This window comes from Hyperolius riggenbachi, chromosome 9 (genome assembly GCF_040937935.1).
Source record: "Hyperolius riggenbachi isolate aHypRig1 chromosome 9, aHypRig1.pri, whole genome shotgun sequence".
NCBI lineage: Eukaryota > Metazoa > Chordata > Amphibia > Anura > Hyperoliidae > Hyperolius > Hyperolius riggenbachi.
Genome location: NC_090654.1, coordinates 236850332 through 236866530, shown reverse-complemented (window position 1 = coordinate 236866530; position 16199 = coordinate 236850332). Strand labels below are relative to the sequence as shown.

Sequence of the window (16199 nt, the reverse complement as noted above, 5' to 3'; positions counted from 1 at the left end):
TCAGTGTAATGCATACTTGCCAAACTCTGGCCCACAGGCCAAATCTGTCCAGCAGTGGCATCTAATCTAGTCCACCAGTGGCTTATCTTGCATTATATTTGACCCACGAGCACCTGAGCACTAAGAATATTTTGCTAAGAGCTGAAACTATAAAGCCACATGGTGGAGGGAGAGGGGACACTGGACACCAGGGAACTGTAAAGGGGAGGAAGGGGGGTACTAGACATCAGAGATTTGTATAGGGAAGGGAGGACCACTAGACACCAGAAAACTGTATACAGGAGGGTGGTAACTAGACATCAGGGAACTGTATAGGGGAGGAAGGGGGCATTAGACACCAGGGCACTGTAAAGGAGAGGGAAGGGGAAGCACTAGACTCCAGGGAACTATATAGGGGAGGGAGGAGGACCACTAGACACCAGGAAACTGTAAAGGGGAGGGTGATGTAACGTTTGGGGAATTATTTCCGTGGTCAGCGCACAAGATGCGCGCCGACACTGCGGAAATCCTCCACAAGCGTATAAAATAACAGAACCCAGCTATGGTGCTATGCACCTGTAGAGGGAAATTCCCACCGGCAGATGGAGCTGTGGAGTGCAGAGGAATAAACTCTCTGCACTGCCACAGATGCCAGATGGGAATTGTATGAGGTGAAGCAATATAGGGCAAGATAGCCCTAGGAGAGAGAGAGAGAGAGAGCACAGAGACAGAATGCATGTGTGTCCACCAATCTAGTCGCCACCCGGCGACGGTGAACACACAACAACGAAAACCAAGTGGGAACGCAATCGCAAGAATAGCGATTGCTAATAGCAACACCAGACTGAGTAATACAGAGCAAAGGAACAGAATAAAGACAGAACTGATAACAAACTGTAATCCAACACACAGGAGCAGACAGGACTAACTACATGCGGCCACCACACGTTAAGCGCAATAGCGACAAAGCGAGTGCGTGGCACGGTCGCCACACGAGAAGCGCAATAGCAACAAAGCGTACCAACCCTGACTAACCAAAGAAGCACGAAAACAAAAGAGAACGCGAACGCTTGCTAAACGGTTACCTCACCGAGACGACAGCAAGCGTTCGTTCCAGATAGACAGACAGATGGAGCAGCCAGTAGCAACCGCTGCTCTGGCTACACTCCTAAGGCAGAATACAGAAGGAACCACCGCCTTTACCGCTAGGGCGAATGCGATCCCAACAGAAGGAACGATTTCCTGTCGACCGCCGCTGGCGACAAGACAATCGCACCAGATAGACAGTACATAGCAATACAGGTAACAAACAACCTGACTATGCTAACAGGAATGCCAGGGCACTCCCAAGGAACTACTCTAAGATAGCAATATTAACAAACAGTAACTAAGGGCTGAGACTTCGCAAAGAATTCTGGGAGGAAATGGTATTTATACTGCAAGCCATCAGAGGAAGCAGCTAAGCAATTTGCATGACAAGTGGATTCAAATTCCTCACCAGAACAGCAACTCTGCAGCTTGCAGAGTGGAGACAGGTCTCTTTTCCAGGGACCTGCAGCACTCAGACCTAAGAAATGGTCAAAAAGCTGTCTGCCTGTGCAGACAGCAGAGCAGATCATTACAGGTGTTAACTAGACACCAGGGAACAGTATAGGGGAGGGAGAGAAGCCACTAGACACCAGGGAACTAAAAAGGGGAGGGAAGGGGAAGCACTAGACACCAGGGAACTATATAGGGGAGGGAGGAGGACCACTAGACACCAGGAAACCGTAAAGGGGATGGGGGCATTACACACCACGGAACTGTAAAAGAGAGGGAGGAGGACCACTAGACACCAGGAAACTATATAGGGAAGGGGGCACTACACAACAGGCAACTGTATAAGGTAGAGAGGTGGCCACTAGACATTGAGGTTGGTTTGCGACCTAGTCCCAGTTTTCAATTTTGGCCCACTGTGTATTTGAGTTTGACACCCCTGGTGTAATGTAAGAATTACTTATTTTTGTGTTTAGTTTGCTTTTTTTTCTTCTTTCTTTTGTGATATGTTTATTCAATATTTAATGAGCAGTGAAGTTGTTGCAAAAGACTGTCGGATTTCATAGCATACAAACTTAGATACTGTATAGAGAACATATAGATTAGCAGGACTACCAGGCAAGTGATATTGTTTAAAATGAAATAAATATGGCAGTCTCCATATTCTATCACTCAGGTTCCCTTTAATTCCAGTGTTCTTTATTTTAGTCCTCATAAACTGTTACCATTTTTGTAGGCATCTACTCAGCTTTATGTTGTGCATTTGGTATGAGTAGAGTATATACAGTAGGTCCTATACAAAAGTCCCCAGAAACAAACGACCAACGTCTTGGAAACGGCTTTACCCCCTGACAAACAATGGGCTTGATTCACAAAGCGGTGCTAACCTACTTAGCACGTCTAAAGTCTTTAGACGCGCTAACCAGGGTGCTAAGTAGGTTAGCACCGGATTTCTCAATCAGATCGCGCGCTGACTTTGCGCGCGCAAAGTTTTACGCGTGCTAAGTCCCATAGGCTTTATAGGGCACTTCACGTGGAGCGCTCTGCGCTCTGTGCAGTACGCGCGTAAAGTTTTACGCGCATAAAGTTTTGTGCGCGTAAAGTTTTATGCGCGAAAAGCTTGTTTAGACGTGCTAAGGGGGTTTTCACAGGCGTGCTAACAGTTAGCACCGCTTTGTGAATCAAGCCCAATGAGTCTTTCCAATGACGTTGTCCTTATGCTGATATTGCAAACAACCAAGTAATTTAGATACAAACAAAAGCATCTGCACACATGCTGTAGAACAATGCCGTTTGAACAACATTGTACACACCTGGCTAACGATGCAGCAAAACTTGTTCATTGGATGTTTCCACTGACTTTTGTATAACGTGTGTACATTGCTTGTGTGCACCATTGATTAGTAGAGATTAGATAAGACTAGTATTGATGCACTATCTTACCCCACGCAGCATGTTATGCTGGGTACACACCATATGTTTTTCCACTCGATAGATGGGTTGGATAGAAAATTTCCAACATGTCCGATATTCCTTTCGATAGTTTTTTGGGTTGATTTCTCATAGAAATGAATGGAAAAAGATAAGAAAAACGAGCGGAAGATAAGAGAACTGAGCGCAGAATCGAGCAGAAAGAAAGATCAGATGGAAAATCTAGTGGAAAAATGTATGGTGTGTACCCAGCATAATGATGCTAGTGGTGTGTACACTTACAGATTCAGAGGATCTTTATTGGTGTATGTGATTACACAGAATTATGCATGTTTTTGTAAACCAACACTTGTAATTAGCTGTATGGACAAAAGCTGTATTCTGAATTAACTGCATTTGTGGAGCTGGTTAATTACTGGGTAATTAAGGGTTAATCACTTTTTGGTGTCAGCTAAAATGTTTGCATGCATTGTTCTAGGCAACAAAACCTGCTGCATATCCTTTACATTTAGCTAAGCTTTGCTGAAATTGCGTGACAGCACTCTTAAGCCACAGGAAGCAGTATTTACGTCTGTGATTTTATTTTAAGTAGGGGAGGGCAGATCCTGGGAAACTGATATCTGTTCTTTTCTCAATAGGCCACAGCAGAAGCCAACAATCTCGCAGCAGTGGCCACTGCAAAAGACTTGTATAATAAGAAAATGGAAGAGGTAAGAGCGAGGGCATGCTGTTCAAAACAGAACAATTATTTGCTGCTGTCTATTCAGTACACATAAGCTAGGCTATGTTCACAGCAGTGCATTGCAGCATGACCGCTTTGTAATGCGGCTTGCTGCACTGCAATGCACCACCTATGTGACGTTCACAGTGCGACCAGCAGGGGCGTAAGTAGGCCCCACCGGGCCCTCCTGCAGAATGCCGTTTTGTGGGGGCTGGAGGGGTGGCAGCATGAGGGGAAAGCCTTGGCCACAGTCGGCGGGGAGAGGGGAAGTTCCCCCCCTCTTCCTCACCTCGGGGCTCTCCCCTCCAGCTAGTTACAGTTTGGGCAGTGGGCAGCGGCGGCAAGATACATACCTTCTTCCTTTCGTTCCACCGCATACTCCTCGCTCTAGCGGCTGACGTCCGTTCCGGAAGTGACGTCACTTTCGGAAGTGACGTCAGCCGCTAGAGCGAGGAGTATGCGGTGGGACGCAAGGAAGAAGGTATGTATCTTGCCGCCGCTGCCCACTGCCCAAACTGTAACTAGCTGGAGGGGAGCACAGAGGGGAGAGCCCCGAGGTGAGGGAGAGGGGGGGAACTTCCCCTCTCCCCGCCGACTGTGGCCAAGGCTTTCCCCTCATGCTGCCAGCCCCCACAAAATGGCCCCGAGTGGGCCCCAGGGGGGTAGGAGCAGGGGCTGCAGGGCCTATTGTTACGTCCATGGCAGCCAGTGTGTTGCGGTATAACAGTGTGTGGCATCACAACACACTGCATGCAGTGCGTGTCTGCAAAACGTGTGTGGGGGAGGGCATACGTTTCATTGACTGTATGCTTCACTGTACGCAAAATACAGATAATGGCCTCAATTCACTAAGATCATGCTGGAGATAAGGCAAGAGAAAACTTACCTCCACACAGTAAAAGAGTTTCTTATCTCTTCATTCCTTAAGTTACCTCCTCTGTAGTTATTTTACCTCCTCTGTAGTTATTTTCACACGCAGTTAATAAACAGCCTGTCTTTAACTGTGGAGTTATTTTAAGGATTGAAGAGTTAACTTAAAGACGGAAGAGTTAACTTTCGGTTTGCCTGAGGTAAAAATTTTCCTGAATTCAACATGCCTCATCACCATGGTGACCACTCTAGAAACGTTATTAAAGACAGGAAATAAGCTTAGTGAATTGAGGCCAATGTGTAGAGCCGCTTACCTGTTGCATTGCGTTCCTGCTGTTACAGGGAACGCAATGCCCTCTGTGAATCTAGCTTTAGGCCTCATTTACTTAGGTCCCTCTCTGACAGGCAGCTGAACTGTTCTTCAATTCAGCATCCAGTCTGCTGCCCACAAGATCCATTTGTGCTCAGATGTAACTCCATGGGGGGGGTCCAGTGCCAGTACCGACTCCGAGCACCAACAAGTTCCAGGCTGGTGCAAGCGAGCAGCTGGGCATGAGGTGAATTCACCGTCTGTTAGCTGCCCATCTGAAGGAGGCCTAAGGTATCTCCAAAGAACACTGAGAATCTCCAGTGAAGAACAAGATTTAAAAAAAAAAAAGTCTGCTAAATGTTAGTATATTGGCAGTTGTGTGATTGCATATCTTATGCAGGTTCCAGCAGTGAGAAACTTTTCTTTAATAAATCCAGCAGACCCTGAGAGTATTTTAAGTACCCCTGATAGCCAGAGCCTTCCCAATTTTCTTACACTCCGCTGTTCCAGCGATGGGTCCCATCGAGTAAGCTTCTTCCGGTCGTGGACAAGCGCATACTGACTGGACATGCACAAGTTAGCTCCGCACATGCCCAGTAGATTAAAGCCACCCGTGCATGGAGCAACTTCATTCTATGTGGCATGCGCGAACCTAAGACATACGTATGTGCATGTAAGAATGTAAGAAGATATGGGAAGCCTCCGGACTATCCAGAGGATTCCCACTACCGAGGTAAGTATCTAATTTTAATTTTTAAAACCACTTCAGAGGTAAACCCCTCTTCCTATGGATGCTGCCTGCAACAGTAAGCAAAGAGTCTCTAAATCAAACCTTTTAGCAACCCTGACTATGCCTAAAACAAAGATGAGCAAATCCTAACCATTTAATCACAGTCCATTCTTTTCTCATTTAAAGTTTATTTTTTTTAATAGAGAAAGGTATAATTACCAAAACAAGCTTTAGTCTGTGATGCCCTCCCAAAATGTAAAACCAATCACAAGTCAATACTTGACCCATCTCGGCATGCCAAGCGTGACAAAGTTGTGTATGCTGCAGTCCTGCCAAAACAGGATGTGGAGTGTCTGTCTCACCAAACAAGATCTTCTCTTATCCTGGAGGTATCATTAAGATCAAAATGATAGTAAACCAGGAGCCATTGTAGTGTTATCATAGACAGGAGAAAGCCCCAATAAAAGTTTTCCTGCTGAATATTTCAAGTGAGAACAATCAGTAGTTCCTGAAATGCATGTTGCTGTAGTAGGTAAAGTTAAAGTACAGAGGGATTTGTGCTCCCGAGTTTATCTACTGACCAGGGAAGCCATTAATTGCACTGAAGGACCAGTATGAAGATGGATGAGATGGAGCAGGTGGGACAGAGGTGTAACCGCAAATCATGTGGCTTCCTCGCAAAACTTTGATGCTCCTTCCTATGTTCACACCTCTTCCCTCAAAGTAGGTCATTTTGGTGCTCAGCACCAAGTGCACAAGCTAGTTGCAGCTATAGCACTAATGCTATAGTACGCACCTTGCACAAGGGTAATTTGGGGTTCTGAGCTCTGAGTTGCTATAACTCTAAGGACCCGTTTCCACTTGTGCCGCAAGCATCAGCGAGACGCGCGGCGGCACTTCCGGGTATGCGGGATTGCAGGCGTATCCCAGAAGCCGTGCCATGCACGGCTATGGGATTCGCAGCCTCCCGAGCGAAATCTGCGGGCAGTGTCGGCCAAATCGCTAGGGTAAGTGATTCGGCCGGCAGCGCCATAGTTTCCTATGCCAGAGCGATTTGCCTGCGGGGAAACTCTGTGGATTCTGAGCAGTTACAATACGTACGCCCTTCCCTTGCCTCTGCTTGTAACTAGCATTAGAGTATTGTACTGTTTTAGCCATCAGTAAAAGCAGGAAGTTTTGTATAAGGCTAATACAATTTATTGGCTAACTTAAAGAGACTCTGAAGCAAGAATTAATCTCGCTTCAGAGCTTATATTCAGCAGGGGCATGTGTGCCCCTGCTAAAACGCCGCTATCCCACGGCTAAACGGGGGTCCCTTACCTCCCAAATCCCCTCCGTGGTGCCCGGGGATCTCTTCCTGGTGAGACAGGGCTAATGGCCGCAGCCCTGCCTCCACATGCGTCTGTCAGCACGTATCTCCGCCTCTCCCCCGCCCCTCTCAGTCTTCCTTCGCTGAGAGGGGCGGGGGAGAGGCGGCGGTGCGCCGCTGATAGACGGCACTGAGAGGCAGGGCTGCAGCTGTTAGCCCTGCCTCAAGAGCAGCAAAATCCACGACCGAGTTGGTCATGGATTTTGCAGGGAGGGGGGGGGGGGGGGATTTGGGAGGTAAGTAAGGGACCCCCGTTTAGCCGCGGGATAGCGGCGTTTTAGCAGGGGCACACATGCCCCTGCTGAATATAAGTTCTGAAGCGAGATTTATTCTCGCTTCAGTGTCTCTTTAAAGAGAAGCTGTCAGCCACACTATCTCAGGAAAAAAAAATAGCAGCATAGGGGGCGATATACAGGCTGGGAACGCGAACAATCACTCGCGTTCCCATGCCTGTCGGCCGGTGACGGCGAAACCGGAAGTGCTCGCCGGCGGGTCCTGGGACATCGTAGCGGAGCTGCGAGGGCACCGATCGGCTGCAGGGGGCTGAGGGAGGCCCCAGGTGAGTTAATCTCATTTTTTTTTTACCGGCTTTAGGTTCACTTTAAGTTACATGGAGACTTCTTCCAGAGGCGCAGTGCTTTTCAGCGCTGCTAGATTTGGGCACAGCCGGCGCTACCGTAGGCTATAATGGGAATCACATCTACAGCGGCGCTCAGTGAGTAGTGTCGGCGCCATCAGAAAACGGAGCCGAAGTTGCTTAAACACAATAATTCGGCCTCCAGCAATCGCTGGAAGGCAAATTATATCATTCCCCCACTATCCATGGCGGCCTGGAGGGGTAATAATAATTAACACGGCCCGGACTTGTGCAGAAGCAGGATCAGCCATATACCGGCTGAAAGCTGCTTGACTGGCCCCGGGCTGCATGTTTCCTTGATCCTGTTCCTGTGGCTGGGAGCATTTTGTGCTTATGCAATTCATAAAGATTGCAACTGTGCATGTGCAGAACACTTTCGGCCAGGGACGCGCATGCTCAGCAGCTCGAGACTGGCCCATTTGGCCATCTTCCAGAGGGGCACAGCTGCTGAATGTAGAAGAGCAGAACAATTGTGAAGGACTAGCTTGAAAGAAGCCCCAGGTACAATAAACTATGTAGCTTAGTTTTACTTATCCTTTAAAAGAAAAAGAGTAAGCTTTTGGCTGATCAACCTTCTTCAGACTCATCAATCCCTGTATGCTGACATTTTTTTTAGAAGACACAGCTTCTATACATTTGAACATTACGGGGAGGTACATCATCAGTGGTCAATAGACCATTGGCAGATTAGATCATAGTGAGCAAATTTGTTCCTGTAGGTGGCCACATTAATTGCGTTCTCAGTTCGCTCCTGTTTTTTTTTTTCCTTCATCTGATACATCAATAACTCCATGATTGTTCAATGGTAACTATGTCCACTTGTCGTTCACAAGCTTACCTATTCCTCCTGCCGTCCAACAGGTATGTGGGGGAGATCGGCCCTTCCTGGCGCCCACCGACCTGCAGCATAAACACCAGGAGCTGAAAGAAGACTCAGTGAAACTGTTCCGCAGTGTCAAGAAGATGGGAGGTGAAGAATTCAGCCGGAGATACCTCCAGCAGCTGGAGAACGAGATCGATGAGCTTTATGTCCAGTACATTAAACACAACGACAGCAAGAACATATTCCACGCTGCCCGCACCCCCGCCACACTGTTTGTGGTCATCTTCATCACCTACGTGCTGGCTGCCATCACTGGCTTTATTGGCCTGGACATTATCGCCAGCCTCTGTAACATGATTATGGGACTGACGCTCATCACTCTCTGTACATGGGCATACATCAGATATTCCGGCGAGTACCGAGAACTTGGAGCAGTCATAGACCAGGTGGCTGCTGCCTTATGGGACCAGGTAAAGTTCCAATATTTACACATACATTGCAGCTGTAGGTGGTTTTGTACAGTATATCAAGAGGCAGTATTACTATCAAGGATCTGTTTTATCCAGTTGCTGTACCTGCAACTGGACACCTGAAACAACCTTTCCTAAACAGAAGAAGCCTTTATTAAAAAGAAAGAATTATGAAAAGAAAGGGAAAAAAAATCTATATATATATACTGTGTGTATATATATATCTATATATATATATGACAAATAACATTTACATCGCGCTTTTCTCCTGGCGGACTCAAAGCGCCAGAGCTGCAGCCACTAGGACGCACTCTATAGGCAGTAGCAGTGTTAGGGAAACTTGCCTAAGGTCTCCTACTAAATAGGTGCTGGCTTACTGAACAGGCAGAGCCGAGATTCGAACCCAGGTCTCCTGTGTCAGAGGCAGAGCCCTTAACCATTACACCATCCAGCCAACATCTTTCACAGCGCTGTACAGAGTATATAGTTTTGCCATTTAATTGTCCCTCACAGGGGCTCCAAATCCATCCCCTACCACAGTCATATATCCATCATAGTCTCGGGCCCATTTTGGGGAAAACCTATTAACTTATCTGTATATTTTTAGGATGTGGGAGGAAACTGGCATGCCCAGAAGAAACCCACACAGACACAGGGAGTGCATACAAACTCATGTAGATAGTGCCCTGGCTGGGAACCAGGAACCCAGCGCTGAATTGCGATAGGCGAGCGTGCTATTCACTACGCCAACAAGCTGCCTACCTTTGACACCTTTTATCATCTACATACAATGCTATTTTATCACCTATGCAGAAATTGTTAAAGGACAATTGAAGTGACAAGAATATGGAGGCTGCCATATTTATTTCCTTTTAAACAATTCCAGTTGCCTGGCAGCCCTGCTGATCTATTTGGCTGCAGCAGTGTCTGAATAACACCAGAAACCAGCATGCAGCTAATCTTGTCAAATCTGACAATAATGTCAGAAACCCCTGAATTGCTGCATGCTTATTCAGGGTCTATGGCTAAAAGAGGATCAGCAGGAAAGCCAGGCAACTGGTATTGCTTAACCTCCTTAGCGGTAACCCCGTGCTGGACACGGGGTAAGCCGCGCAGGAGGATTTCTCAGGCCCCGCTGGGCCGATTTGCATAATTTTTTTTTTAATACACGCAACTAGCACTTTGCTAGCTGCGTGTTACTTACGATCGCCGCCGGCCCGCGCCAATTCGCCGCTACACGCCGCATCAGAGGGTGCCCCCCCGAGACCCGTGCGCTGCCTGGCCAATCAGTGCCAGGCAGCGCTGAGGGGTGGATCGGGACTCCCTCTGACGTCACAACGTCGATAACGTCGGTGATGTCATCGCGCTCGTCGCCATGGCGACGGGGGAAGCCCTCATGGAAATCCCATTCAGAACGGGATTTCCGGATGGGCATAAGCGCCGGTGGCGATCGGCGCATACGGGGGGACGCCGCAGGGAGGGGGGAAGCATGTAGCTAGCGCTAGGCTAAAAAAAAGTTTACATGCTAAAAAAAGTAAAAAAAAACCCAATCCTACCGCCAGGGAGGTTAAAAAGGAAATAAATATGGCAGTCTCCATATCACTCTCGCTTCAGTTGTCCTTTAAGATCACCCCTTCAGCTAGGCACTGAAAGCCCACTACATGCACCAATGGTTTTCTAGATCTGTGTAGGTACACAATGGAAAGGTTTTCTTTTTTATGTGTAGGAGCTCCTTTATTAGCCGTTACCAAGTAAATCACTCAGTTTGTACCTTCCACCTTTGCTCTCTGAACAGCAGGATGATGCCATTCAAGCAGTAGCCCCTCCCTCAGAGCCTGATACTCTCACAACAGCAGAGTCTGGTCATACTATCAGAATTTCAGGAAAGGATTATTAGCTACAAAAGCACCCTTTGAAACAAAGTGACAGGGAACACACTTGTCCTAGCATTTTCTCACGGGATTTCAGGGTTTCTTCCACTCTGCAATCACATTTTTCAATTTTCCCCTTCCGTTCACAATCTACTGCGTTGCAGTGAAATATATTGTCATTTGAAACACATGCAATGTGTGGAATAAAGCAGAAAGCTAACTAATGTGAATAGCAGGAATATAGTATAGATTGCACTTAGTCCCTCCAGCACTGTGTCTAATACTCATGATACAGATGACCAAACCGGCCGTTCAAGGACAACCAGTGTGTGAGAGAGATGTAAGCAGAGGAAAAGGACTGGTTTGTTAATGATTACCACTATTCAAAACACAAAGAGGTGATTGTTACCTCTACAGCAGCAATAAAGAGCTAGTGCAGTGACAGGAACAGGGCTCCATAGTCCCTGGTGCAATTGCAACCGCTACATCAGGGGTGTCAAACTCAAGTATAAAGAGGGCTGAAATTCAACACTGGGACCAAGTCGTGGGCCAACCTCAATGTCTAGTGGTTACCTCTCTCCCTTATTAAGTTCCCTGGTGTCTAATGGCCCCCTCTTCCTTCCCTATACAATTCCTTGGTGTCTAGTGGCCCCATCCTCCACTATACAGTTCCCTACAGTCAAATGCCTCATCCCTCCCCTATAGGGTTTCACTTGTGTTTAATGGTCCTCCTCCCACCCCTATACAGTTCCCTGGTGTCTAGTGTTCCCCTCTCTCCCTTATATGGCTTCCCTGGTGATCTGGAGTGAACCCAAAATAATGGGAAAACCACTTGCAGGCCAAATTGATGGCTCCGGGCCAGAGTTTGACCTGTATTTCTGCACCACAGAGTAGCACACATGAATTCATTTAGCTTTCAGCAATTATTGCTGTATTCTGATATGACTGAGGTAAGGACTGCTAGGTTTTGCTACCTGATATCAGACACAATAATACGAATCCAGTTCAACTTTGCTGCATCTCTTATATTCTCTTCTGTTAATAAACGCAGAGGAGCAGCCTTCTTACTGGCACCAACCTCGGTCACATATTGTAATGCTGGAATGTCCCTGGCAGTTCTCGGAAGAAATATTCCAGCAATGTTTGGTTAATCCTATTTATATCATCACTGCAGGCTCATATTCCTAATGATATTATATTAATCAGTATCTATAAGTCAGTCCACGAAGAAGTGGATTCAGGGGGGCAAATGGGACACAGAAGCATGTTGCCTGCTCGGTGATATGTCTATATCCACTTGTGCCTTTCAGCTCCCCTCCCCCCGCCATTCCCCCAAACCTGCCAACGAGCACATTGTTGGTATCCCTATGGGAAAGGTGGCGTCCTTAACTGGAAAGGGTCTCCTGCAGGCCCCTGCACCTCTCTGTGCCCTGGGAAGAGAAGTACAGAGCTTTGTCTGCAGCGGCGTGACTCCAAGGGTGGTAATGAAAAACACGCTTTATTTTCAAGGCAGGGAGGAGGGAGCCATTTGGGGAGGATCCGCCTCTTGCCGCCCTCTAATTGCTGCCACCCTGAAGCATGGGATTCACACTGCTTTATGGAAGAACCGGCCCTGGCCACAGACAGGTTAGGTTTGGGAATAAGTTAGGAGGGTGGGGCTCTGACTTGCATGCTTGTTTCAGGTGATCCGGATACTACTGCAGCTAAAAAAGCAGCATGCCAGGCAACTGGTATTATTTAAAAAGAAATAAAAATGGCAGCTTCCATATCTCTCTCAGTTCAGGTGTCTTTTAAATGTGTGATGTACTGTAGGAGCATTTACTATCTATGCGTGTGCTTGGTTTGCTGTTCTTGTCAACCACTGTTGGTGTTCTAAGATAAGCAAGAAGTACAAGGTGAGTTAGTCCGAAGTCTGTCGAAAGGTGGCCACGGTACAATAAAAAGATCCCATTTTTTTTTTAACACTCAATTGGGAGTGGTGGAAATTTCTGTACAATTTTCAGAAGATTGAATGGTGAAGGTTAGATTGTCCGTTTCATGATTTATAGAGCCCAGCACATTTTTCATTTTTTTTTTTCATAATTGGGGAAAAATTTAATATGTATATATGATAAACTTGCCAGATTTTTCAAATGTTACAATTAAAAATAGACTGTAATTCTCAAACTGTAAAATATAAACAAAATTGTATTGTATGCGGCCACCTTAAAGTGAACCCGAGGTGAGAGGGATATGGAGGATGCCATATTTATTTTCATTTTAAAGGGACACTTAAGTCAAACAAAAAAAATGAGTTTTACTCACCTGGGGCTTCCAATAGCTCGCTGCAGCAGTCCAGTGCCCTCGCCATCTCCCTCCGATCCTCCTGGCCCCGCCGGCAGCCACTTCCTGTTTCGGTGACAGGAGCTGACAGGCTGCGGACGTGAGTGATTCTTCGCGTTCCTGGCCACAATAGCGCCATCTATGCTGCTATAGCATATATCATATACCATATAGCAGCATAGAGGGTGCTAATGTGTCTGGGAACGCGAAGAAACACTCGCGTCCCCAGCCTGTCAGCTCCTGTCACCGAAACAGGAAGTGGCTGCTGGCGAGGCCAGGAGGAATCGGAGGGAGACGGCGAGGGCACCGGACAGCTGCAGGGGGCTATTGGAAGCCCTAGGTGAGTAAAACTCATTTTTTTTGTTTGACTTAAGTGTCCCTTTAAACAATACCAGTTGCCTGGCTGTCCTGCTGATCTGTTGGGCTGCAGTAGCTTCTGCATTACACCAGAAACAAGCATGCAGCTAATCTTGTCAGGTTTGGCAATAATGTCAGAAACACCTGATCTGCTGCATGCTTGTTCAGGGGCTATGGCTAAAATTATTAGAGGCAGAGGATCAGGACAGCCAGGCAACTGGTATTGCTTAAAGGATACCCGAAGTGACATGATGAGATAGACATGTGTATGTACAGTGCCTAGCACACAAATAACTATGCTATGTTCTTTTTTCTTTCTCTGCCTGAAAGAGTTAAATATCAGGTATGTAAGTAGCTGACTCAGTCCTGACTCAGACAGGAAGTGACTACAGTGTGACCCTCACTGATAAGAAATTCCCATTTTTTTACCCCTTTCTTGCTCTCAGAAGCCATTTTCTGCTAGGAAAGTGTTTTATAGTTGGAATTTATCAGTGAGGGTCACACTGTAGTCACTTCCTGTCTGAGTCAGGACTGAGTCAGTCACTTACATACCTGATATTTAACTCTTTCAGGCAGAGAAAGAAAAAAAGGAACACAGCATAGTTGTTTGTGTGTTAGGCACTGTACATACACATGTCTATCTCATCATGTCACATGTCACTTCGGGTATCCTTTAAAAGGAAATAAATATGGCAGCCTCCATATTACTCTCACCTCGGGTTCACTTTAAAATGGAGTTTTCACATTCCTGTAGACTTACACTTTAAATCTAATATTATGTTACCAAAGCCTGTGGAAGCCTCCTGACAGTTCTGTAGAGGTCACTGTTACACAATAAATACTAATATATGTTTTCTTCTTCTTTTTAATTGTTTCCAACAAAGGGAAGCACCAATGAGGTAAGTGTTCTGTTCTTCTCAGTTGTGCAAATAAGTTAAATAAAATTACCACTGATACTGTATTAGAGAGTGTTTAAAGGGAAATTTCACTTTTTGTTATAAAATTGCCATTATTATTATTATTATTTATTGTATTTATAAAGCGCCAACATATTACGCCATAAACATATACTTGTGTCTCACAAGTGTTCTTGCAGCTTATTACTAATACAACTATCTTTCAATATCAATTCTCAGCTGGTTAAGAATTTTTAAAACTGACAGTAAGCTTAAAGAGAAACTCCGACCAAAAATTGAACTTGATCCAAATCAGTAGCGGATACCCCCTTTTACATGAGAAATATATTCCTTTTCACAAACAGACCATCAGGGGGCGCTGTATGACTGATATTGTGGTGAAACCCCTCCCACAAGAAACTCTGAGGGCCAGTCCTGGCAGTTTCCTGTCTGTGAACCTTGTTGCATTGTGGGAAATAGCTGTTTACAGCTGTTTCCAACTGCCAGAAAAAGCAAGCAGCAGCTACATCACCTGCCAGCAGTAAAAATATCACCATGAGATAAATGTCAAAATGTAAATCAGGGATTTAAAAAAAATGTACAATGGGTAAACACTGACTAAATCATTTATACATAATTATTGTAAAAATGAAGCACTTTTTATTACATGATTTCTCTCAGCGTGTGCAGTGATTGGCTCAATAATGGAGCCATGGTCCCGCCCTCAAGACCATCTGCTCCATTAAAAAACACAAATTGCCTAAAACAACACATATAGTGGTACCTTAGAACTCACATCGCTGCAGGTTCTGCTCTCCTTTTTTCACATTTCAGGTCTTACAGCCCATCCAGGCTTTGTATCTAGTGCAATTTGTTGGTGTCATGTGGGCTGCTGCTAGGGCTTACTTTCAGAGTAGGGCTAAATTTCAGCTAGGGCTTATTTTCAGGGGATGTCTTATTTTCAGGGGAACACGGTAGTGGAAAGAAAAATGAAGAGATTTGTGCGAAAATATTAAAGTAAATAAAGAAAATGGCAAGCAGCTTATCAGACAAACCATCAAATGTAACTGAATGCCAGCTATCCTTTCCCTACTGACAATCAGAAAATGACTTCTAACATGCTCTATGTTCTGTCTCCAGGCACTTTACAAGCTCTACAGTGCTGCTGCCACCCACAGACACTTATATCACCATGCCTTCCCCACTCCACAACAACAGGCAGCTGAGGAACAAGACAAGAAGAACATCTAGTAACCATTGTATAAGCCTGGAAAACAGAATGCTCACAAATAAAAGCTGCATGAACTTAAGTGTCACTGACTGGTACAATTTAAGGTCTTCACGTGGTACATGCCAAAAGCATATCCTTCAGAGGAGGCTTGGCCTATTGGCAAGGAGTCTGTCCTGCCATCTTGTTCAGGGCTCAATTTGGGATGCAAGATCTGGACCTAGCAGGCAGCTGTAAACCGGTAAAGTAAGCATACAACAGCTTCTGCTCATTTATTTTTGAACAATGGTCTAATACACAATAATACACTAGTTGCACCATTAGTCACATCATTTATTTTAAATCCAGACTGTTTTTGACTTAAGAAATAATATCACTGTCCTCACATAGCTCACGTCATCCAATGAAGAGCACAAATTGGCAGTGTGTCCCACAATGCATCCTGTTTATACCACCTGACTTGTGAAAACAATGGCCAGTGCTGTTCACTGCTGCAAGCTTTATCGCTGCCTGTACACTCTTAATTTATTATATTGTATATTTTTGTTGTTATGGCATATACCAGAAATAAATATTGTTTCACAAGAAAGTTTTATTAAAGGATTTTAAAGAAGTTTACAAGCTTATAATATGGACACTGTTTTAGTTT

General features: G+C 45.7%; 1 protein-coding gene across 3 annotated transcripts in view; it reads left to right on the top strand.

Annotated features, from left to right (window-relative positions):
- Positions 1-15632, top strand: part of ATL1 (atlastin GTPase 1) — a 116998-nt gene extending 101366 nt beyond the window's left edge. For all 3 annotated transcript variants that reach the window (XM_068254175.1, XM_068254174.1, XM_068254173.1), the window contains exons 11-14: positions 3585-3656; positions 8445-8876; positions 14311-14325; positions 15463-15632. In XM_068254175.1, coding sequence (XP_068110276.1) covers positions 3585-3656; positions 8445-8876; positions 14311-14325; positions 15463-15573 — 630 coding nt within the window. In that variant the 3' untranslated portion in view covers positions 15574-15632. The remainder of the gene's footprint in view (positions 1-3584; positions 3657-8444; positions 8877-14310; positions 14326-15462) is intronic.
- The last annotated feature ends 567 nt before the right edge of the window (positions 15633-16199 follow it).